This window comes from Anolis sagrei, chromosome X (assembly GCF_037176765.1).
Source record: "Anolis sagrei isolate rAnoSag1 chromosome X, rAnoSag1.mat, whole genome shotgun sequence".
NCBI lineage: Eukaryota > Metazoa > Chordata > Lepidosauria > Squamata > Dactyloidae > Anolis > Anolis sagrei.
In genome coordinates, this window is record NC_090034.1 from 82,161,993 (window position 1) to 82,186,079 (window position 24,087).

Consider the following 24,087-nt stretch of genomic DNA (forward strand, 5'->3'; position numbering starts at 1 on the left):
TTCAATCAATATCTCATCGAGTCTCCACCAATTCAACATTAGTTCTGGCAGTCACAAAAACAATGTTTCTGGAGTATAACAACTACTTTCAAAGTAGGTAGCACACAAGTAAACAGGAAATAACACTTTCAAACCAGGAAAAGAACATTTTTCAAATTTTGTTACATAGTGTAATGAATGCACATTCCATACCTACAAGGATGTCATGTAAAATTCCTTTTTTTCAGGCATATTTTGATGCATAGGTAGGACAGTGGAATTTCCGAGAGGACTTCAGGCATCATAATAAAAGAGATGGAGACCATATATGGCCTATTTTGTCCAACTCTTGCCCTAAAACCAGTGGTGGACATATCTAACTCCTTCATTTCCACCTCACATGAGGAAGAACTTCCTAACTGTGAGAGCTGTTCAGCAGTGGAACTCTCTGCCCCTGACTGTGGTAGAGGCTCCTTCTTTGGAGGCTTTTAAACAGAGGCTGGATGACCATCTGTCGGGGATGCTTTGAATGAAATTTTCCTGCTTCTTGGACTGGATGACCCACGAGGTCTCTTCCAACTCTATGATTCTATGATTTGTATCTCAGCTGCCACCCCTCAATAACACTGGCAAAAGAAAATCAATGGAGCCCAATGGAGAGGAAGAGGGTGACTGAGACAGACAGGGCCCATCTGTCACCATTGTCTGACGAGTGGCATCCCCCGACCTGTTCTATTAGGTGGCTTTATGGAAAGCAGATGTCACCCCAGACAGACTGGCAAAGCCTGGCACCAGCGTCAAAGCCCGCCTTGCCAATCTGGGGCTCCTAGATGGGAAGCGTCCAAGGTTTAGTGGGGCAATCTCTGTTTTATCTATGGATTAAGATATTTAGATCCTGCCCTATTATATCTGAGGATATCTGGTTTCCCATGATTTACGATAAATCTAGAAAGCTGGTTGAAGCTTCCTTCAAAGAAAAGGACTGCATTTGAAAAGCACTGATTTAATACCTTGCAGTTAGTTCCAATTAGAGGAGGAGGGGAGGCACTGTGCTAGAGAGATTGCGGGTGGGATTTTTGAGGGGGTGAGTTTTAAATGTAATTTCTATTGTATTTATTATATTTTCATTGGATTTTAACTTTAGATCCACACACTAACCTTTAATTGTTGCATTTGTTTTGTTTTAAACAAGTGGTTCTCAACGTTCCTAATGCCGCAACCCCTTAATATGGTTTCTCATGTTGTACTGACTCCTAACCATAAAATTATTTTCGTTGCTACTTCATAACTGTAATTTTGCTACTGTTATGAATCGTAATGTAAATATCTGATATGCAGAATGTATTTCATTCACTGGACCAAATTTGGCACAAATATCCAATACACCCAAATTTGAATATTGATGGGGTTGAGGAAGGGGGATTGATTTTGTCATTTGGGAGTTGTAGTTGCTGGGATTTACAGTTCTTCGACAATCAAAGAACATTCTGAACTCCACCAATGATAGAATTGTGCCAAACTTTGCACACAGAACTCCCATGACCAACAGAAAATACTAGAAGGGTTTAGTGCTCATTGATCTTGTGTTTCGGAGTTAAAGTTCACCTACATCCAGAGAGCACAGTGGACTCAAACAATGATGAATATGGACCCAACTTGGCACAAATACTCAATATGCCCAAATGTGAACACTGGTGGAGTTTGAGGAAAATATACCTTGACATTTGGGAGTTGTAGTTGTTGGGATTTATAGTTCACCTACAATCAAAGAGCATTCTGAACCCACCAATGATAGAACTGAGCTAAACTTCCCACACAGAACCCCTATGACCAACAGAAAATACTGTGTTTTCTGATGGTGCCTGGTGACCCCTCTGACACCCCCTCATGACCCTCCTGGGGGCCCGACCCCCAGGTTGAGAAACACTGCTTTAAACTGTTATTTGATTGTGTGGTTTTAAGCCACCTTGAGTCCCCACAGAGAGGCAGATGGTATATAAATGATGATGATGATGATTATGATAATGAAGAAGAAGAAGAAGAAGATGATGAAAGTGTTATTTATTGTTTAATTGTGTGGTCCTTACTTTATTTATTTATTTATTTATTTATTTATTTATTTCCAGTGCTTCTACCCCGCCCTTCTCATCCCCCTAGGGGGGGACTCAGGGCGGCTTACAAAAAGGCACAATTCAATGCCAAACATTCACAAAATACAATATACAATTTGCAATATAACAACAACACTTATAACTGATTAAAACAATCAAATTAATATACTAACAGCAATAACAGCAATAACAAGCCAATCTTGTGGTCAACGTTCGCCAATTCACAAATCCGTAGAAAGTAGTTGTTTTACTATTGCCACAAACTCTGTTGAAATGGTTGAGACATGATGGAAAAACTAGAGCAAAATGTGTTGGAGGATGTCCCTCCCGCAAAAACAAGGTTTTGCAGTTTAATAACATTTTTCCATGTTTTTATATAGAACCAATTAGGAAATGACATTTACAACCCAGGAACAAAAATCGTCTTACACAGAGTAATATTAATGGACTAACTAGCATGGCAGAAGTTGGACTGGATGGCCCTTGTGGTCTCTTTCAGCTCTATAATTCTAACATCGAGACCTCGTATTGCTAGGTAAAATGGGTCTCCTCTACTCCCTATGCTGGTGCACAAACTAAGCCATCACAACAACACAAGTGTATCTGGGTCACAACAGACCTATGCAAGACCCCAATGCTTGTCCATATCTTAGAAGGAGTTGGGGTCCTGCATATATGTGAACTCATAGACCCTATGCCTTCAAAACTCAATTGGTTCCTTACCTGGACACTCTGGGTTGTGGCATTCTCGAGCGTCAGCATGAGCCCCCTTACACTCTGCCCAACCATGCGCAGAGACGCTGCATTTGCGGGTGCGCTGCTGGGTCCCATTGGAACATGACACGGAACAGCGGCTCCAGGCCCCCCAGTCCAGCCACTGGCCTTCCACTGTCATGGAGAAGCACAAGAAAACATCCCATTAATGCATGGTAGAGCTGGGCAGAAGGGGCCAAAATATGGAGATACTCCTTCTCATACCAAGTCATCTAATGAAGCCTGACAGCTCCCACTTCAGATGGGTAGCTTGGAACATTATTTCCCATATTTTGGTCCTGTAAGGCTATGAGACCTCAGCTCCCAGAAACCCCAGACATCTTAGCCAATAGTCAGGAATTCTAAAGTCCAAATCACCTAGAGAACCCATAGTTGGGGAACCAATGGTCTGAAATTTGGAGGAGCTTTCCAAAGTGCTTAACAGTGATCCTACACATGGATTTAACACATTGGAAAACTCCATGTATGTTCGGCATACATTCACCATTACAGCTGGAGTTATGAGGGGACAAAATGAAGCCATAGCTCTACCAACAAAGACAGCTGATGTCTTATTTGGTGGGGCAAATAAAATGTCACAATAATGTCATAATGATAATAATAATACTTGGGAAGTGTCCGACATGTGATCCAATACAACAGCCAGCAGAGTGATCTAGTTTGCTGTATACTAATCTTGTTGTGTTTCAAATAAATAATAATAATAATAATAATAATGATAACAATGTCATAATAACAATGTAATAATAATAATAATAATAATAATAATAATAATAATAATTTATTTATAGACTGTTCTATCTCCCCAATGGGACTCAGGGCGATTTCCAACATGTATGGCAAACATTCAAAGTCAAAAAGGGAAAAACATTCACACAAATTACATCAAGACAAACCAGATTAAACAATATAAAAGAAACCTAACTCTAAACTTAACAACACAAAAAATAATAGACAGTATGAACGTAACCTTTTCCATCAGTTCCCAAATATCTAGCAACTTAGGGTGCCTCTCCACTGTAGAATTAATGCAGTTTGACACCATTTTAACTGCTTAATGCTATGGAATCAACCACTCAATGTTATGGAATCATGGGGTGTCCCAGTAAACCGCCCACACCACATTCCCCCCAAATGCCTTTTCATCTGAGGTCTTTCTCAAAATGGTGAATGGAAATGTTTGGCCTCATCCTGGTGTCCATTTTGAGAATGACTGTATTGACAATAGAAATATCTGGGGTGGTTATGGAGTTCTGGATGCTTTCTGCATGGAGCTCCAGTTGTTTTGGACATTTGAGGGTTCTTTATGTATATACTCCCAAAACTTAGTTGTTTTTTTAAAAAATGGAAGACTACATGGCTTTAGGTTGGGAGTCTTTGGAAGCCACAAAACTGGGGCATGGTGGTCGCATATGGCTTGTAGAGCTCTATGCTCATATTTCAGCTTCCAAATCCTTTACATGTGGAATGTTCCAGCGACATTGCGGTGTTTATTTCCAGCAATAAGGTCTCCAAATGGGAGGAAGACAACCTGATGTTCTCCAGATGGCAATTCCTGTAACCTCTGACCATTGGCTGCGATGCTGGCACCAGGATCAAGGTTGCCATCTGAAACATCTGGAGGCTGCCAGTTTGCTAAGCCAAAGCTTAGGAAACATACTGCTGCAAGAAAGTCAAGTTCCGATTGAAGGGTTCCTAAGAAAAGGGCTCGGAAAATAAAACTATCAAGATCATGCAGAATTTATGGTGTGGTCACACTTGAAATATGCTGCACATAGTTCTGGTTGATCCTTCTTGAGATGGCTTGGAAAAGGTCAAGAGAAAGACTCAAGAGGTTGGAACACTCATCATGAATCAAACCTCACTTTTTGTAGGGGGAGAAGTGTGCAAAGGAGAGAGATGACAGAGTTTTATAAAAATGAGAGCCAAAAGGATGGATTTTCTCCTTCCAGGAGAAGAATTTGAAGTTGTCCACCCACTTATTCAAGGTTCAGGATTCTGAATATTGAATTGCTAATGTATGGGATAAGATGCACTCAGAGACATGGATATTTTAGTTTGGAATATCAGTTTGCAAAGGGTTCATGTAGCACCTTAGAAAACAAAATTGGAAGCATAAGCTATTGTAAAATTAGGATGCATCTACGCTGTAGTGCAAACACAGTTTGACACCACTTTAACTGCTTCAATGCTATGGATCCATGGGAGTTGTAGTTTTACAAGGCCTATAGCCTTCTCTGCCAAAGAATGATGGTGCTTCAAAAACTAAACATCCCAGGATTCCATAGCACTGAATTAAGGCAGGTATCAAACTGTAGTAATTGGACAGTGTAGATGCACCCTAAGAGATGCTGGAGCAATGTAGTTCTGAACTATTTAGAAGTGTTAACTTTCTGCAAAGAAATATGGTAGAAATTATCTCCCTGGCAGGGAAAGCTAAAGTCCCTGTAAAACTACAAGTCCTGGAATTCCATCACATTTAACTTTAACAGAATTATTATTATTATTATTATTATTAGTCCACAGCAGACACTGCTGGCTGTTGTATTGGATCACACGTCGGACACTTCCCAAGTATCTAGGACTGTGTGATGCATCGGCGAATAATGCGTACAGATCCCAGTAGGGTGGCCTTTTGCAGCTGGCAGATGGTAATCTTGTCAGCACTGATTATGTTTAAGTGCAGGCCAAGGTCTTTAGGCAGTGCACCCAGTGTGCCGCTCACCACTGGGACCACCTTGACTGGCTTGTGCCAGAGTTTTTGTAGTTCAATCTTTAAATCCTCATATCATGTCAGCTTTTCCAGTTGTTTCTTTTCAATCCTGCTGTCACCTGGGATTGCAACATCGACAATCCATACTTTGTGAAGTCAGGAGTGTTGTGCTCCAAAACTCTGTCTGTCTGAATTCGGAAGTCTCAGAGTAGCTTGACATGTTCATTCTCTGTAACTTTTTCAAGCTTGTGATCCCACCAGTTCTTTGTCACAGGCAGACGGTATTTGTGGCACAAGTTCCAATGAATCATCTGAGCAACGGTGTTATGCCTCTGCTTGTAGTCTGTCTGAGCGATCTTCTTGCAGCAGCTGAGGATGTGATCTATTGTTTCATCTGGTTCCTTATTATTATTATTATTATTATTATTATTAATATTATTAATATTATTATTATTATTTTACTGACACAAAAGCACAGTATGGCACAGCATGTTATTATTATTAAATATTATTAAATTATTATTATTATTATTATTATTATTATTATGTTTAATTATATCGTGATTTTTTCTCCACAATGAGACTCAAAGTAGTGTCAATTTGCACTAATGCTATAGTGTAGATGCACCTAATAGTCTTACAGACAAACTGCTGGCTTCTTTCGGATAGGGAGATGCGTTATTTCAACTAGTCTGGACCTAAGCCATAGAGAGGCTTAGTTCCAGATTTATGTCCCAGCACTTATGTTCTTAAACACCATCCTTATATTCTTTTCCCCAAGCAGGCCGTCAGCACTGATCCATGCCTCTCGGTAATGCTTAGCTGAAGTGGATCTATTGACGTCATATTGCCATTCGGCATCTCCTCGCCCCCATAAGCATGTCACGCGAGTGGCACAAGGTGGAGATAAACTGGGAGGCAGTGACATCCGTCTCTCAAACCTGCTTCATCTCGCTGTTACCAAGGAGTCTGTGAGAAGACAGCTTGGCAGCTTCGAGTAGGCATTTTCAGCAGAGAGGAGAGATGCACCGAAACACTTCTAGTGCCTTTTCAATGACAGCCAAGCAGTTTAAGGGCTATGCCTAAACCTGCAGCTCCAACCTTGAGGAATATCATTTCCCATTCTGTCTTTCACAAGTGAGAACCTTGAATGTTTATTTCTTCATCATCACCATAACTCTATTCACCAAATGCTCCATCATGAATGCCTATCTCGTCTTTACAGAACTCCATCCTTGGAAAGCTAAATGCCACAAGACACTAAGCTTTAGCATCACCAATGGACCCCTGAAATGTGACATAACATCCCAAAACTACAATGAAATTATAACACACGGCACAGGTCCAGGGCCTTTGATGGACCATGTTCTTCATGGTTTTGAGATCATCTGGGATAGTTCCCCTCTTTGTCCTACTGCCTTCAAAGGCAATTCCAATAGGGCCTTCTCCAAAGATGATACAAATCACCAGGCTGCCCAGTAGAACCATTCTGAGGATATCTTCCCTTCCATTTCCATAAATTGTACCCATTTCTATTTGAAGAAGATACTAATGTCCCCAATGCTGAAATTAAAATGGTACCCTGCTCTCCTTCTTTCTTTGCTTCTCACTATCTCTTTGGACTATGGGGCTAAATATATGCACAATGGCCTCTTTTCAACCCAAAAGGTTCTATGCCACTTGCTCTTGAATAATGTTGGGCAAATTCTATATCGTGGTCAACAGTTTGCATCTGTATACATAATAGAGGGACTGCAGTGACTACTCAGTGAATTGCAAAGATATACTGTATGCATCAGGAATCTCAATGCACACTAATGCTCATTTGCACTCTTTGGTTAATATCCTAATGCCTATCTTTTAGTCACTTTATTGGTTCTCCTAGCTAGTCACATTATAATGCTTCTTTGCTAAATATAGAGGTGAGATTTTCTGCAAATTCACATCAATTTATGTAGCTATACATCCCATACTGGATTCTAGCCTTTATTGGTTAGTCCACCTTTGTAGTGACAGTTGGTGGCTTCCAAATCAGTGAATCTATTCTAGGTTTTAGTATGAATGTCAATACATCTAAGAAGTCTTAAACATAAACCCAAAGACAGGTCTCAGCACTCTTGGGAGCTCTTTTAACATCTTAGGTGGCTTCTTTAAAGTTCAGCTAAAACTCACAACGGATCGCCAGGTAAACATTCTTTGTATATGGCGCAGTGGGTCAAACTGCTGAGCTGCTGAACTTTCTGACCTAAAGGTTGGCAGTTCGAATCCAGGAGCGGGGTGAGCAGAAGCTGTTAGCCCCAGCTTCTGCCAACCTAGCAATTTGTAAACAAGCCAATGTGAGTAGATCAATAGGTACTGCTTCTGCAGGAAGGTAAAGATGCTTCATGCAGTCATGCTAGGCCACATGACCTTGGAGGTGTCTATGGACAACACCAGCTTTTTGGATTAGAAATGGAGAGGAGCACCACCCGTCAGAGTCGGACACAACTAGACAATGTCAGGGAAATCTTTACCTTTATTTTTAGATATGTTTTTGAATATATCCAGATTTCCTCCCAATAGTGACTAGGATCCTGTTGGTGACATGCATGTGCAAATTCTCCAATTGAAGTCATCAGGTTTATTTGTGCAATGTGTAAGTCTACCATAAAAGTTATGGTAACAGAGTTATGCATACTTGCCATAGTTTTCTGGTGCCATGGTGCATGCATTTCCACTGTGCATGGCACATGCAGATGTGCATTGTGCACCCCGCAATGGACATATAAGTGGTGCAATTCGTATTTTGCTGCACAATGTCACAGTTTACTAACGGGGTGGACAATTGTCACACAAGTCCATGAATGTACCATTATTCTCCATCTCAATGATGCAGGATCTTGGCCAACGTTTCCTGAATATGACCAACATTCAATGCCACTGAACCCTAACCTTGAGCTAAGATTCCATCTTCACAAATTTGACCCTTCCTAGAACCTAAATCATCCCTCCTCATTCTTTCAAGGCTAATAAAACTGCAAGATTCACAAGTATCCTGTGGCATTTAAAAAATAAAGTGATAAAATGAAAGTGTATTGCAGTATAACTGGGTGAAGCACAACAGCAAGAAATGTAGCAGAAAATGAAGCTCTCCCTTCCACAGCAAAGCTAGATTGTGGCACAATTAAGCCAACTGTGCATGCAATAAGCAACAATTATCCAGATCTGCATAAACGTATATAGTAGCCTGTGATTTTGAATGAGGACCAACGCAATGGGAAATTAAGTCAGTTGCACAAGCAAGCCACAACAGTTATTCACATCTGCATCTGTTTATACTGTTTGCGCTGCATCCTGTTGACACTCATGAATAAGAAGCATGGTGCATAATGGGGCTTTCGCGTCACGGAGGAGCACCTGCTATGCATACAAAATAGCCCACATTCAATACCAAGTCTCTTGGAAGAGTTCGGATCATAAATCTGGAAATTGGGGGCTCAAGAGTCACCTAGTTCAACTTCAGATGAAATATCCATCCCCAACACATGGCCATCCAAACTCTGCTCATAATCTTACAATGAAAAAAAAAAGTCCACCACATTCCTAGGCTATTTATTTCATTGCCAAACAGCTCTTAATATAAGGATGTTCTTCCTAATGTGTAGCTGGAATCTCCTTGCTTATAATTTGAACCCAGTGTTTCAGGTCCTGTCCTGTGGAAGAGAATAACACATGTTTCCTCCATCTTCTGCAAGACCTCCCTTTAGATGTTTAAAAATGGTTACCATGCTTGGTGAAACAACAGGAAAAGAGGAATGATGCTTTACTGATGGGTAGATTCAAACAATGAAGCTTCAGCTCTGAAAGTGCAAGACCTGATAATAAGGCAACTTGGAAGTCTCTTATTCATAGGGTCCCTTGAAGCTGGAGTTGACTTGACAGCAAATAACAACAGCCAAGCTTACCATATCTCAGTTTTCCCTTCTCAGAGCTTAAGATACCCCTTGTTGCAACAATTCCTCATAGACTTTGGCTTCCAGACCTTTGAATGGCTTGATTGTCCTTCTCTAGAAATGTTCCAGCCTCTTAATAACCTTCTTAAACTGTAATGTCCAGAACTGGACACATGACACCAGTTAAGGTCAAACTAAAGCAGAAGAGAATGGCAGTGGTGCTCTGCTTTCTCATGGGGGAGGCCTCTTCAGCAGAGATCTTGGATGGATGTTGACAGTTGATTGTTGACAGAATTGGGTTAGATACCCAATGGTCTGACACCAGTCTCAGACTGTTTCAGATATTCCTAACTGCACAAGCAACATAGGCAATGGTCAGATCCATGCTACTTTTATTCTTGAACAGATAGTGTGGTGCAGCTGGCAGCCTTCAACAGGGATCTCTCTTTCAAGAAGTGAGCTATTAACTTTTGCTGACAGCAGACATCCTCAATGCTACTCATATCGGACGACAGGGACATCTGCCAGAATAAAGACAGTCATTGCTGTCAAAAGATCAACACTTCAGCATTACTTATGGATGCCGCAGTCAAAGGTGCTTTGATATGTCAAGAAAATGGTCAACTGCAGTGAGATTATTATTGTTCTTCCAAGTTTAGGACCTCTTGGTGAAAAATCTGTTTACATAAAGAGCAACAGCTGGTATTCAGTACTGCAGCTATAAACTAGAGTTATGAATCTATATACCATTGGTTGCACCATGTCAATATTCAGAGGAAGGATGCTCTAGCGCAACCACTTTGCCACCAAACAAGAAGCTCTCACACTGGCAGGTGTGCCATGAGCTTCATAATGCTGATATTCTGCAGAAGGATTTTTAGCACAACCACATCTAAGTGGTTAAGTGCAGCTCAACATTATACAAGGTAGAACCTTGACTACTGTATTTTACCCCCAGTTAGGTGTATTTTAGCCTTCTTCATATGAAAATGTACTGTTATGCATAGATGCAGTTCCTCAGAAGCCATGAGCCTCACCAATGTAGCTACTCAAGGTGAGAGACACATTTTCTTGCAATAAGTCTAAAAGTTCTCCAGACACTACCTTCATTGCTGTTTATAGAATCACAGAATCGCCACAGAGTTGGAAGGGACCCTATGGGCCATATAGTCTAACCCACTGCTCAATGAAGGATCTCCATCTGAAACATTTCAAGCAGGTAGCTATCAAGATTCTTTTTGAAGACCTTCAGAGAAGGAGACTCCATTGCCTCTCTAAGTAACACAGCCCAACAAAAAAAAATATATCGGTGTCTTGATTTTTAGGCCTATTCCTGGGATTATTTGAGGCACTAATTCAGAAAATTACATTGGATAAACCGCATCTACTCTAGTTTCTTAAATATGGTTATTATGATTTTCTATGGGTGGGTAAATGGTGACTGGTAGATGGCCTATGTTCTGTATCTCAAAAATGGGAGGAAACATGTACCATGTTTGGAATCAGCAGCTCAAACGTACCCTGAAACAAGGGTAACATTTGAGGGACCCCCATGTGTGTTGGTCAGTGATGGTTTCATTGCTGACCTGCTCTCACTGCCAAGAAGTTCTTCCTAAAGTTGAATCGAAATCCACCTGTAACTTCCAACCATTAGACTCGGTTCTACAGCAGAAAACAGACTTTCTCGCTCTTGGCTGTGACAGCCCTTGAAGTATTTAAAGAGTTTGGTCACGCTGTGGAGGAGAGTATAGAGTCCAGTGGAATATCTTTCCATCCAGAACCTGCATAAAACACGGCTTTCAATCTTGCCACTTGACACGACAAGGTCAGAAACAGCGGGCGATGGTGGGAACATACACAATGAGTTCGGAGGAAGAGTCGGCATGCCTCAAACCCTCCTCCCGAATTGTTTAAGGCTTTGCACATTCAGAGAAGAAATGTTTGACTGTTTTAACATATATTCTGATGGGAAGGAAAAAAAGAATTTTATTATGTGTGTGTTTTTTAAAAAGATACTTCTTGCTACAATGACCTCAAGATCTTGCCCTAACGCAGTGCCATTCTGTGTTTTTAGACAGGAGTCAGATTTTTCAAGCTGATGGTGATCCTTCATCGATTACCTGCCATGGGCCTTGAATACTAATTAATGCATAAACTCTTCTGCAGCCGCTGAAATAAAAAAGCTCAAAGTTATCCAGATTTTCCAGGGCTGCAGAAGCCAGAAGGAATTTTACACCAGTGAGAAAGAAACCAATCTAATCTGATTCTGGATGCTTTGCTGTTGTGTGTCTTCAAGTCATTTCTGCCTTATGGTGACACTAAGGTGAACATTGCAAAAGAATATATCACGTACCTCCTTTCACAAAACAATTTTTGTCTGATTTATTTATTTATTTATCGTGTCAGTTGTCTGAGGGAAACTGGAGTTAGCTGTTTTCTGCCCCAAACTATTGGGTGTAAATTGTGTACAGAATAAGTCCCCAATTGTGACTAGGCTTCCAAAGCTATCTTAGAAGACCACAAGCAAAACATGAGATTACAGTATGATGCAGCAACCAAAGAGGTTAATGCAGTTGTAGGAGGAATCAGTAGGGGAATGCCACTTTATTCCCCTTTAGAACCCAGATGTGAGCAGAATTATAGTTGAGTACGTTGACATGTTGGAATCCGTCCAAAGAATGGTAACCAAGATGATCCAAGGTCTGGGAACCAGATGTTTTCAGGAGAAACTATGAAACCCAGGTATATTAATTTGGAGAAAAGATGACTGAAGAGTGACATGATAACCCACTTTAAATATCTGAAGAGAAGTCATGTAGATTATGAGAAAGCTTGTTTCCTGCTGCTCTGAAACTAGAAATGATATTCTACCTAAACAATAGATAGAACTTTTTGAAGACTAGAACATTAACCAATGGATTCAAATGACAAAGAATGGGATTCTACCTGAACAATGGGAAGAACTTTTAATAGGACAAAAACCAATAGAGTCTAATAATAAGGTCTGACATTCCATCTAAAAACAAAAACTTCTTGAAGACTAGAACACAAACCAATGGATTAAAACAACAAGGAATGAGATTCCACTTAAACAATAAGAAGGATTTATGGAAGACCATAACCCAAATCAATGGATGCAAACAACAAGGAATGAGAGTCCACCTTAACAATAGAAAGAACCTTTTGAAGACTAGAGTGCTAACCAATAGATTCAAATAATAAGACATGGGATTCCACCTAAACAACAGGAAGGACTTCTTGAAAACCAGAACACAAACCAATGGATTTCAATGACGAGGAATGACATTCCACCTAAACAATGGGAAAGACTCCTTGAAGAACAGAACACAAACCAATGGATTAAACAAACAAGCAATGAGATTCCACTTCAACAACAGGAAAGATTTATTGAAGACCAGAACACAAATCAATAGCTTTGAACAACAAGGAATTAGATCCCACCTAAATAGAAAGGACTTCTTGAAGACTAGAATGCTAACCAATGGATTCAAATGACAAAAAATGGAATTCCACCTAAACAACAGGAAGGACTTCTTGAAGGATCAAACATGAACCAATGGGTTCAGATGACAAGGAACGAGATTCCACTTAAACAATTGTTAGAACTTCTTGAAGAACAGAACACAAACCAATACCGTGTTTCTCCAAAAACAAGACACCCAAGAAGATACACCATGGCTTATTTTCAGGGGATGTCTTATTTTTATTAAGTATGGTACAACAATCTGTCTTTATGGGATGATTTCTCTGGGCTCAATGGCAGACAGCTTGCTGAAGCTTTTCCCCTATCCCCCTGTGTTTGTGTGGGGTGAGAGAGACTGTTGTTGGTCAGTTATGGGGAGCAGCAGCTTTAGTGGAACATGGTCATACAGCCCGAAGAGAATGCTTCTGGAACTTGGCCATACAGCTCGAAAAACACACAACAACCCAGCTTTACTGGTGTTTGTGGGGGGTGAGAGAAACCCACATATAATCATAGAATAGAATCATAGAATCAAAGAGTTGGAAGAGATCTCATGGGCCATCCAGTCCAACCCCCTGCCAAGAAGCAGGTGTATTGCATTCAAATCACCCCTTACCGATAGCCATCCAGCCTCTGTTTAAAAGCTTCCAAAGAAGGACCCTCCACCACACTCCGGGGCAGAGAGTTCCACTGCTGAACGGCTCTCACAGTCAGGAAGTTCTTCCTCATGTTCAGATGGAATCCCCTCTCTTGCACTTTGAAGCCATTGTTCCACGTCCTAGTCTCCAGGGCAGCAGAAAACAAGCTTGCTCCCTCCTCCCTGTGGCTTCCTCTCACATATTTGTACATGGCTATCATATCTCCTCTCAGCCTTCTCTTCTTCAGGCTAAACATGCCCAGCTCCTTAAGCTGCTCCTCATAGGGCTTGTTCTCCAGACTCTTGATCATTTTAGTCGCCCTCCTCTGGACACATTCCAGCTTGTCAATATCTCTCTTGAACTGTGGTGCCCAGAATTGGGCACAATATTCCAGGTGTGCTCTAACCAAAGCGGAATAGAGGGGTAGCATTACTTCCCTAGATCTAGACACTATGCTCCTATTGATGCAGGCCAAAATCCTGTTGGCTTTTTTTTCCGCCACATCACATTGTTGGCTCATGTTTAATTTGCTGTCCACAAGGACTCCAAGATCTTTTTCACACGTACTGCTCTCGAGCCAGGCATCCCCCATTCTGTATCTTTGCATTTTGTTTTTTCTGCCAAAGTGGAGTATCTTGCATTTGTCCCCGTTGAAATGCATTTTGTTAGTTTTGGCCCGTCTCTCTAAACTGTCAAGATTAGTTGCTGGTTGGTGCTGGGGGAAGAGAAACCCACTGTGCTGAGTAAAATGGCAACCAAACCTTTACTTCTTCCCCCTGAGTACACACAATACCTAAAGCAGGGCATCCTTCTCCTCACTTCACTGAAGAGACTTTTACTTTCATTGACTATGTCTCCCTCTATGTCTCAGCTTGCAGCACGGACAGCATGAGCAGGGCCTGTCAGGAGAGCCGACCTTGTACACTACTTAGCCATGCCTATCACTATGTCTTATTTTTCAGGTTGGAGCCCCCGGTGGCACAGTGGGTTTAACCCTTGTGCTGGCAGACCTGAAGACCGACAGGTTGCAGGTTCAAATCCAGGGAGAGTGCAGATGAGCTCCCTCTATCAGCTCCAGCTTCCCATGTGGGAAAGAGAAGCCTCCCACAAGGATGGTAAAACATTAAAACATCCGGGCATCCCCTGCGCAACGTCCTTGCAGATGGCCAATTTTCTCACACCAGAAGTGACTTGCAGTTTCTCAAGTCACTCCTGACAACGGGAAAAAATTCAGGTTATGGCTTTTATTGCGCAAATGCTTAGAAACACTACTACGGCTTATTCTATGGTTATGTCTTATTTTAAGGGAAACAGGGTAGATTCCAATGACAAGAAATGGGATTCCACCTAAAGAACAGGGAGGACTTCTTGGAGACTAGAACACATTAGAAAGAATGCCTTTATTGTCAGAAGACTTCACATGGCGGAGTCAGAATCTCTGAAGGTCTTTAAAGAGAATGGATGGCCATCTCTTGGGAGTGTTGTAATTGTGTTTTCCTACATGACAGGGGTTTGTACTGGATGAAACTTGTGTTTTTCTCCACTTCTGAGATGCAATGATTCCATGATTTTCTCACAGCGGGAAGAAAATTGCTAAAATCACTCATTGCCTGTCTTGAAAAGAAACCAACTGAAGCATTCCATTCCTAATGCTCCAATTACATTCGTGTATATGGTTAACCTACATTTACATCATATATATGTTTCCTCACATCCCCCCCCCCTTTTCTTTTGATTTCTATTCTCCTCTTTCTTTGTATATTTCAAAAATCCAATACATACATATAGCATTCTATGATTCTGTGATATATGGAATCCAATGATTATATATAAAAATATATATATACTTGAAAGCTTTGATTTAAGAGAGACTTTTCGCATTATGGATCTTTTCCTACTTGCATAATCCATATCTCAGCCACTTCGAAATAAATTTTGTGTTCCCGGGGCAGTGAACAAAGTGGTAAGAGAAAAAAAAAGGCAAGCATAATCAAACGAGCCATAAACATAAAGAATAAAGCATACAAAGTTACACAACAAAAGCGGCGGCAACTAGTGTGAGCAGAAAGCAAAATCAAAACTGCCTTCAAAATGCTAAGAGCAGCAGTTTTGTAAAAGCTGGGCAGAGAGAAACACGTTTGCCTAAACGACTGCAGCTTGACGCACTTGGAGTAACATACTCTTTAATTAAGTGGGGAGCATTAAAATATGTTGCAAATTTACTACTAAACGTTCCAGTTGGATTTTATTTCATTAATTCCTCACACTACTTATAGGTTATGGCTGGGATGCCTTCATAAAATAATTAGGCCTATTAACATGCTCCTTGTCATGAACCAGAACCGAAAGCATCCCAAGAGGGAAAGAAAAAGAACAAGAAACATGTTGAATTCTACACTGTAGACTTAATGCAATTTGGTCTCACTTGAACTGCCATGGCTCAATGTGATGGCATCCTGTTGAGTTGTAGTTTAAGGAGGCACCACACTCTTTGGCAGGAAGGCTAAAGATCCTATCAAACTACAACCTCACTACCTCTGAGAATGCTTGCCATAGATGCAGGCGAAACATCAGGAGAGAATGCCTCTAAACCATGGCCATACAGCCCGAAAAAACCTACAACAATCCAGTGATTCCGGCCATGAAAGCCTTCGACAATACATACAACTCTCATGATTCAATAGCATTGAGTCACGGCAGATAATGTAGTATCCAACTGCATTAAATTCTACAGAGTAGATGCAGCCAATTACTCTCCAAACTACAACTCCCAGGACTCCATAGTACTAAACAATGACAGTTAATGTGGTGTCAAACAGCATTCATTCTACACTGTAGATGGACCCAATATCTCACTAAACTACAACTCCCAGGACTCCATAGTACTGAACAATGACAATTAATGTGGTGTCAAACAGCATTCATTCTACACTGTAGATGGACCCAACATCTTACTGAACTACAACTCCTAACACTCCATAGCTCTGAACCATTGCAATTCAAGTGGTGTTTCATGATTCAATAACATTGAGTCATGGCAGATAATGTGGTATCAAACTGTGTTAAATTCTGCAGAGTAGATGCATCCAGTTACTTTCCAAACTACAGCTCCCACAATTAGACAGCACTAAACAATGACAGTTAATGTGGTTCCAAACAGCATTCATTCTACACTGTAGATAGACCCAATATCTCACAAAACTACAACTCCCAGGATTCATAAAATCATAGAGTTGGAAGAGACCTCGTGGGCTATCCAGTCCAACCCCCTGCCAAGAAGCAGGAAAACAGCATTCAAAGCACTCCATAGCACTGAGCAACTGGTGTCAAACTGCATTAGTTCTATGGTGTAGATGTACTCCCAATGGACAAAGCAAAATCCAATCCCAATCTTTAACATCCAATCCCCAGCATCTAAGACACTGGCTGCATTTGAAGGTTAATATCAAGCTTGCACACACACAAAAGGGAAGTCATTGGGAACACGGAATGGGAACCAAAACCCAGACAGACATCTCCCATGAATGTGACCCAAGAAAAGAAAGGTGGGATCAGAGAATGGGGTGGAAAGAAGGAAGAAAGGCAAGCCACCCCGTTCTCCCAGTCTACCTGGGCAGCTGGCGGTATTATTGCATATCCGGGTCTCCCGCAACAACCCGCTACACAGCGTCCCGTAAGGCGACGAGACACAGGAGCGAGTCCGCACCTGGGTGCCCTGCCCGCAGGTCAAGGAGCAGACACTCCACTGGGACCACTCCTCGGCCGCAGGGTCTCCTGTGGGAGAGACAACACACACACACACACACACACACACAGGGCACACAAGCAGTCAGACAAAAGGAGAAAAGAAAGAACATCAGTCCTGCCATCTTCAGCACAGACATATCTTACAAATCATTTCGTTCCTGTTGTGCTACGATGCTTCCCAACTTGGGGTGCATCTACCTTGTAGAACGAATGCAGTTTTGAGCCCGCTTAAACTGCTACAGCTCATTGAGATGGAATCCTAGGAGTTGTTGTTGGGGGAGGCCCCAACACTTTTTGGTAGAGAATTCTAAAGACTTTGTAAAACTGCAACTCCCATCACCCCATTGCATTGAACCATGGCAATTCAAGTGGGGTCAAGCTGCACTAATGCACCCGCTCTGGTCAGTTTTCCCTATTTTCCCAGTTTATTTTTATTTGGAGTCAGCACACAAATCTGTACACACAGACCCAGCCCCAGCCCCTTCGTATGCATAATATAGATAGAAGGATTCAGATGTTCTGGATGGGATGCCATTTATTGATTTGATTTATATTTCACCTGGTTTCCCAAAACTAGGTCCCAAAGAGACTGTATCACTTATTTATTTATTTATTTATTATTTGCACTTGTTAACCGCCACTCTCAGCCCGGGGGCGACTCGTGGCGGTGTACAGAACATAGAAAAGACAACAATTTACAATAGATCAAGACCATAACACAACATCTAAAAATCCGCTTCGTCTAGTTTGGGGTCATATCAATCTCATAGTCATAGTCCATTCCGGTGGTCATTCCAAAAGACATAGCACTTAGTTGAAGGCCTTTTCGAAGAGCCAGGTTTTCAGGCCCTTGCGGAAGGCCATGAGGGAAGGCGCCTGTCTGATTTCAGCAGGGAGGGAGTTCCATAGAATTAGCTCCTTAGTTTGCTACTGACCTTGGGTTCCCTCTAATTCCTCAAGGAATAATAATAATAATAATAATAATAATAATAATAATAATAATAATCCCCCAGTGGTACAATGGGTTAAACCCTTGTGCCGGTAGAACTGGTGACTGACAAGTCAGTGGTTCGAATCCGGGGAGAGCAGGATTCAGCTCCAGCTCCCCATGCAGGGACATGAGAGAAACTTCCCACAAGGATGATAACACATCCCCTGGGCAACGTCCTTGCAGAAGGCCAATTCTCTTACACCAGAAATGACTTGTGGTTTTTCAAGTTACTCCTGACATGAAAATAATAATAAAATAATAATAATAATAATAATAACAACAACAACAACAACATACTTAGAGCTAGGAGTACCATTGCTCAGTTCAGGATGTTACACGAACTGTATTTCTCCCTACATGTTCATCATCTTTGGGTGCATCTACAATGTTGACATTATTATTATTATTATTATTATTATTATTATTATTGCTATGGAGCCCCTAGTGGTGCAGCAGGTTAAACTACTGAGTTGCTGAACTTGCTGACCAAAAGGTTGGCAGTTCGAATGCAGGGAGCAGGGTGAGCTCCCGCTATGAGCCCCAGCTTCTGCCAACCTAGCAGTTCAAAAACATGCAAACATGAGTAGATCAATAGGTACTGCTTCTGTAGGAAGGTAACAGTGCTCCATGCAGTCATGTCGGTCACATGACCTTGGAGGCATCTATGGACAATGCCAGCTCTTCGGCCTTGAAATGGAGATGACCACCACCCCTCAGAGTTGGACTCGACTAGACTTAATGACGAGGGGAAACCTTTACCTTTATGGAATCCGGGGAGTTGTGGTTTGGCGAGGCAGCAGGTCTTTTTGGCAGAGAGGGCTAAAGACTTGCAAAACCACAACTCCTGGGATCCCAGGAGTGTTGAAGAGTGTTGAAGAGTGGCAGTTCAAGAGGTGTCAAATTTCATTAATTCAACTGTGTAGATGCACCTTGTATGACATCATTTGCTATCAGAGAACCCAAAAGGTTCCTTGCCATATGTTACCTCTGTTTTTTTTTGTTTTTTTGTTTTGTTGCGTCAGGAGCGACTTGAGAAACTGCAAGTCGCTTCTGGTGTGAGAGAATTGACTGTCTGCAAGGACGTTGCCCAAGGGATGCCTGGATGATTTGATGTTTTTATCATCTTTGTGGGAGGCTTCTCTCATGTCCCCGCATGAGGAGCTGGAGCTGATATAGGGAGCTCATCCGCCTCTCCCCGGATTTGAACCTGCAACCTGTCGGTCTTCAGTCCTGCCAGCACAGGGTAAACCTCTGGTTACATGTTGACTGCCAAATGTTTATCAAAGGGAAAATGGGTCTGCCTTATGGATGTACTACTGAGATCCAACTTCTTGCCAGTCAGAAATGCACCACTAAAACACTTCTGAAAGATGCCCATCCAACAACTGTTTTATTAATAGCAAAAATGGAGAGTCTGCCACTGGGGTTGTGAATTCACTTTGGGTTTTATCCCATACTTTATAAGACTTATCCCATATGCTGAGCCTATCGTTAAAACAACTTCAGCACCTTGGAGAGCTCTATAGACTAAAACCATTAGCAGATTCATCACCTCGCCAATATTGGAGACACCAGATGCCAATGTTGGGAGCAGACCTTAGCTGTGACATGCAACCTGGGGTTTTCCTTCCATTCCTTGGAGCCAAGGCCGGTGTATCAAGCAGAGGCCAGGTAAAGTCAGCCAATGTCTCTTTCCCTCTGCCCTGAGCAGAGAAGACACCGACATTTACAACAATCTGCTCCTTTATTAAACTTGATGATCTCGCCAAAGTTATTGGACGGGCTGGTGGTAGAAAGCATCCATTTAAATTACTGAAGAACAGATGGAGGAGGAAGGAGGGAGGTGGACGGCTCTCATTTTACAAAGAGCAAGAGACCGGGAGCGGAAAGGAAAACAAATATTAGCTAAAAGGGGCATTGGTGTGAGAAGCCACTGCTTCAGGAAGCTGACCTTCAAATAGAAGGACATAATGAATATTAAGGGATGGGTGTATGGGAGCGGGGTCTGTTCCTAGAATATAATAGAGAAAGGCAAGATGACAGAGGGCATTGCTTAGGGAACAAGAGGCTCAATCAACAGTGGGCGTCATAGCCAGGTGCCATTTCAAGGAGATCCGAACTGAAGAATATGAAATCCCTTCGGTCCTACACTGTATTTATTATGATAATAATACCCACAATCAGAAACTGGGATCTTTAGGAAAAGGATAAGAATTATTTCTCCCTTCAATGTGTTGTCAAAGACTTTCAGGCCAGAATCACTCAGTTGTTGTGAGTTTTCCAGGCTGTATGGCCATGTTCCAGGAGCATTCTCTCCTGATGTTTCACCTGCATCTGTGGCAGGCATCTTCAGAGGTTATGAGGTCTATGTGAAACTAGGAAAATGGGGTTTATATATCTGTGGAATGTCCAGAGTGGGAGAACTGCCTGTTTGAGGTAGGTGTGAATCTTTCAATTGACCACCTTGATTATTTATTTATTTATTTTATTATTTGAACTTATATGCCGCCACTCCCCTGGGGCTCGGAGCGGCTTACAAGGATGGCTAAAATCTAACAAAATTTAAAAGCAATTTAAAACAATTTAAAAACAGCAATATCAAACATTAAAAGCCTGTCAAAACAGGTATGTCTTACATGCCCTGCGGAAAGCTGGTAAGTCCCACAAGACACGGACTTCAGGTGGCAGAGTATTCCAGAGTGATGGTGCCACTGCTGTGAAGGCTCTGCGTCTGGTTGCTGTTAGACACAAGGTCTTGACACTGGGAATTTCCAATTAGCATTGAATGGCCTAGCAGTTCTGGCTTCGTACTGCCTCGGGGTATCCTTTGTTGGGAGATGTTGAGCTTGTCTGGAATTCCCCTGTTTTTGAGTGTTGTTCTTTATGTATTGTTATGATTTTAGAGTTTGTTAGTACTGGTAGCCAACCTGGACACAGCATATTATTTGAGAACACAGAAATGATGGACCACTCTAATAACTGCTATGTCGGACAACACAGAGAAGCCATTGAAATCCACAAGCATGTGGACAATTTCAACAGAAAGGGGGAAACCATGAAAATGAACCAAATCTGGCTCCCAGTACTAAAAGAAAACTCTAAAATCACAACAATAAATAAAGACAGGGGAGCTCCAGATAAGGGACAGTTAATCACCTCCCAAAAAATGATTCCCCCAGCCAGGAAGAAACCAAACCTTGAAACGGTGAGGTCATTAAATGCTAATCAAGGTGGTCAATTGAAACTTTCACACCTACCTCCAACAGACAAGAGTTCTTTCTCCCACCCAGGACATTCCACAGATATATTAATCCTATTTTTCTAGTTTCTCACAGACCTCACAACCTCTGAGGATGCATTCCATAGATGAAGGTGAAATGTCAGGAGAGAATGCTTTGGGAACATGGCCATACAGCCCAGAAAACTCATAACAACCTATTTCTCTTTTCCTTTCAAAAACATATATACAGGCTTCTCATCCTTAAGGCAGTAGAAGAACAACCAACAGGAGAAAAACAAGTCCTTGTTCTGCTAGGTTTGTGTAGAATCTGGGAGGAAAATCAATACTAACCATCTACTTACATTAAGGTATTGGAACAGATGAGCTTTAAAGTGCAATAAGATCCACTTATTAGTTTGGCAAGAAGAGGATCACCACTGGATTCCTCCGAGGCTGAGAAACTGCCAAGTTCATTTCCATGCATGGGAAAGGATTTGAACCCTGATCTCCAGTTTCATAGTCCAGTGCTAAAACCACTATTATACCTATATAATTCTAGCCAAAAATAGCTTTGCTATTTCAGACTGAAGGTCCACTTAACCCATCATCCTGCTTACACAGCAATGTATGGCAAGGAGTGAAGTAGGATGCCAAAGAAAGTATACCTCCTAACAACATTCATCTTAAAGCTAATTATTCCAAATTGAAGCATAGCTGGAATCCTGTCCATTATTCCCAGTTACAGTAGGTCCATTCAAGCATGAAACCATGATACACAGCGTTGTACAGCTGGAAGGGAACATCTAGTCCAATTTCCCACCAGTCAGGAATACACAGTATTCTTGAAAGATGCCCATCCAACTACTGTTTAAAGAACACCAACAATGGAGAGTCCATCATGTATAGATTATTGCAATGCAGATTGCCTTTGAAGATTGTTTGGAAGCTCCAATTGGTCCAGTGGGCAGCAGCCAGGTTGCTCACCGTAGCGTTGTACAGGGAGCATATAACTCCTCTGTTACGTCGGCTCCACTGTTTGGCAATCTGCTGCTGAGTACAATTCAAAGTGCTGGCTATAGCCTATAAAGCCCTAAATGGTTCTGGCCCAGTTTACCTGCCTAAACATATCTCCCCCTATGAACCACCTCAGAGATTAAGATCTTCTAGGGAAGCCCTGCTCTCGAACCCATCTTCTTTGCAAACGCAACTGATGGGGATGAAAGACAGGGCCTTCTCAGTGGTGGCCCCTCCGCTGCGGAACTCCCTCCCTAGTGAAATTAGATCAGCCCCCCTCCCTCCTAGCCTTCAGACGGAGAGTAAAAATCTAACTCTGGGCTGAAGCCTCCAGAGAAGCAGTGCAATAGTATAATATAATTCAAATATGTCCAGTGTCTATGTAATGGCCTCAGACTATGATTTTTGGATGTAATTTTTAAATTTTTCATATGTATTAATTTTAATTCAATGGATTTTAAGCTTAATGTTGTATGTGTTTATGGCACTGAATATTGCTATATGTAAGCTGCCTTGAGTCGCCCTTGGGGTAGAAAAAGGCAGGGTTAAATAGGACAAATAAATAAATAAATAATGTTGAGACATTCTTTTCCACTTCAAAACAGATTGAACAACCAAGACATTGTCCTCAATGTTTGTGTGGAATATCTTTCCTTGAAATTTGCATACTTTGGTTCATGTTCTTCTCCTTGGGGAAGTAGAAAGCAAGCTCACTCCAACTCTACATGTCATCATTCCAGGAACACAGCTAGGCTATCACCTATTGATCTTCTCTTCTCCAAGATCTAAGTAAAAACCTATTAAGTCAGTGGTTCTCAAGCTGTGGGTCCTCAGATGTTTTGGCCTTCAACTCCCAGAAATCCTAACAGCTGGTAAAGGATGCTGTCCAGGTCATGAACCAGTGCCTGGCCTGTGTGACAATCTGGATGAGCGCGAACAAACTGAAGTTGAATCCTGACAAGACAGAGGTCCTCCTGGTCAGTAGCAAGCCCAAACAGGGTATAGGGGGTTACAGCCTGTGCTGGATGGGGTTACACTCCCCTTGAAGGCACAGGCTGCAGCAGTGGCCGGGGGGGGGGGGGGGGTGGGCAGCTGTGCCCGTACCTTGGAAAGTCAGACTTGCCCACAGTAGTCCACGCTCTCGTTACATCCAGGATAGACTACTGTAATGCGCTGTACATGGAGTTACCATTGAAGACAGTTTGGAAGCTTCAAATAGTCCAACGAGAGGCAGCCAGCTTAATAATGGGGCAGCATACAGGGATCACACAACTCCCATGTTACGTCAGCTCATCTGGCTGCCTGTTTGCTACCAGGCACAATTCAAAGTGCTGGCTTTGGCCTATAAAGCCCTATATGGCCCAGGCCCAGTTTACCTGTCTGAACGCACCTCCCTTTATGAACCACTGTGGAAACTTAAGATCTGCTCTCGAACCCACCACCATCACAGGTGCGTTTGGTGGGTACAAGAGACAGGGCCTTCT

The 24,087-nt window shown here is 41.9% G+C and overlaps 1 protein-coding gene across 1 annotated transcript in view; it reads right to left on the reverse strand.

Annotated features, from left to right (window-relative positions):
• ADGRB2 (adhesion G protein-coupled receptor B2) overlaps nt 1–24,087 on the reverse strand; it is a 265,571-nt gene that overhangs the window by 101,335 nt on the left and 140,149 nt on the right. The window contains 2 exon segments of the mRNA XM_060784160.2: nt 2,814–2,978; nt 17,241–17,405. Coding sequence (XP_060640143.2) covers nt 2,814–2,978; nt 17,241–17,405 — 330 coding nt within the window.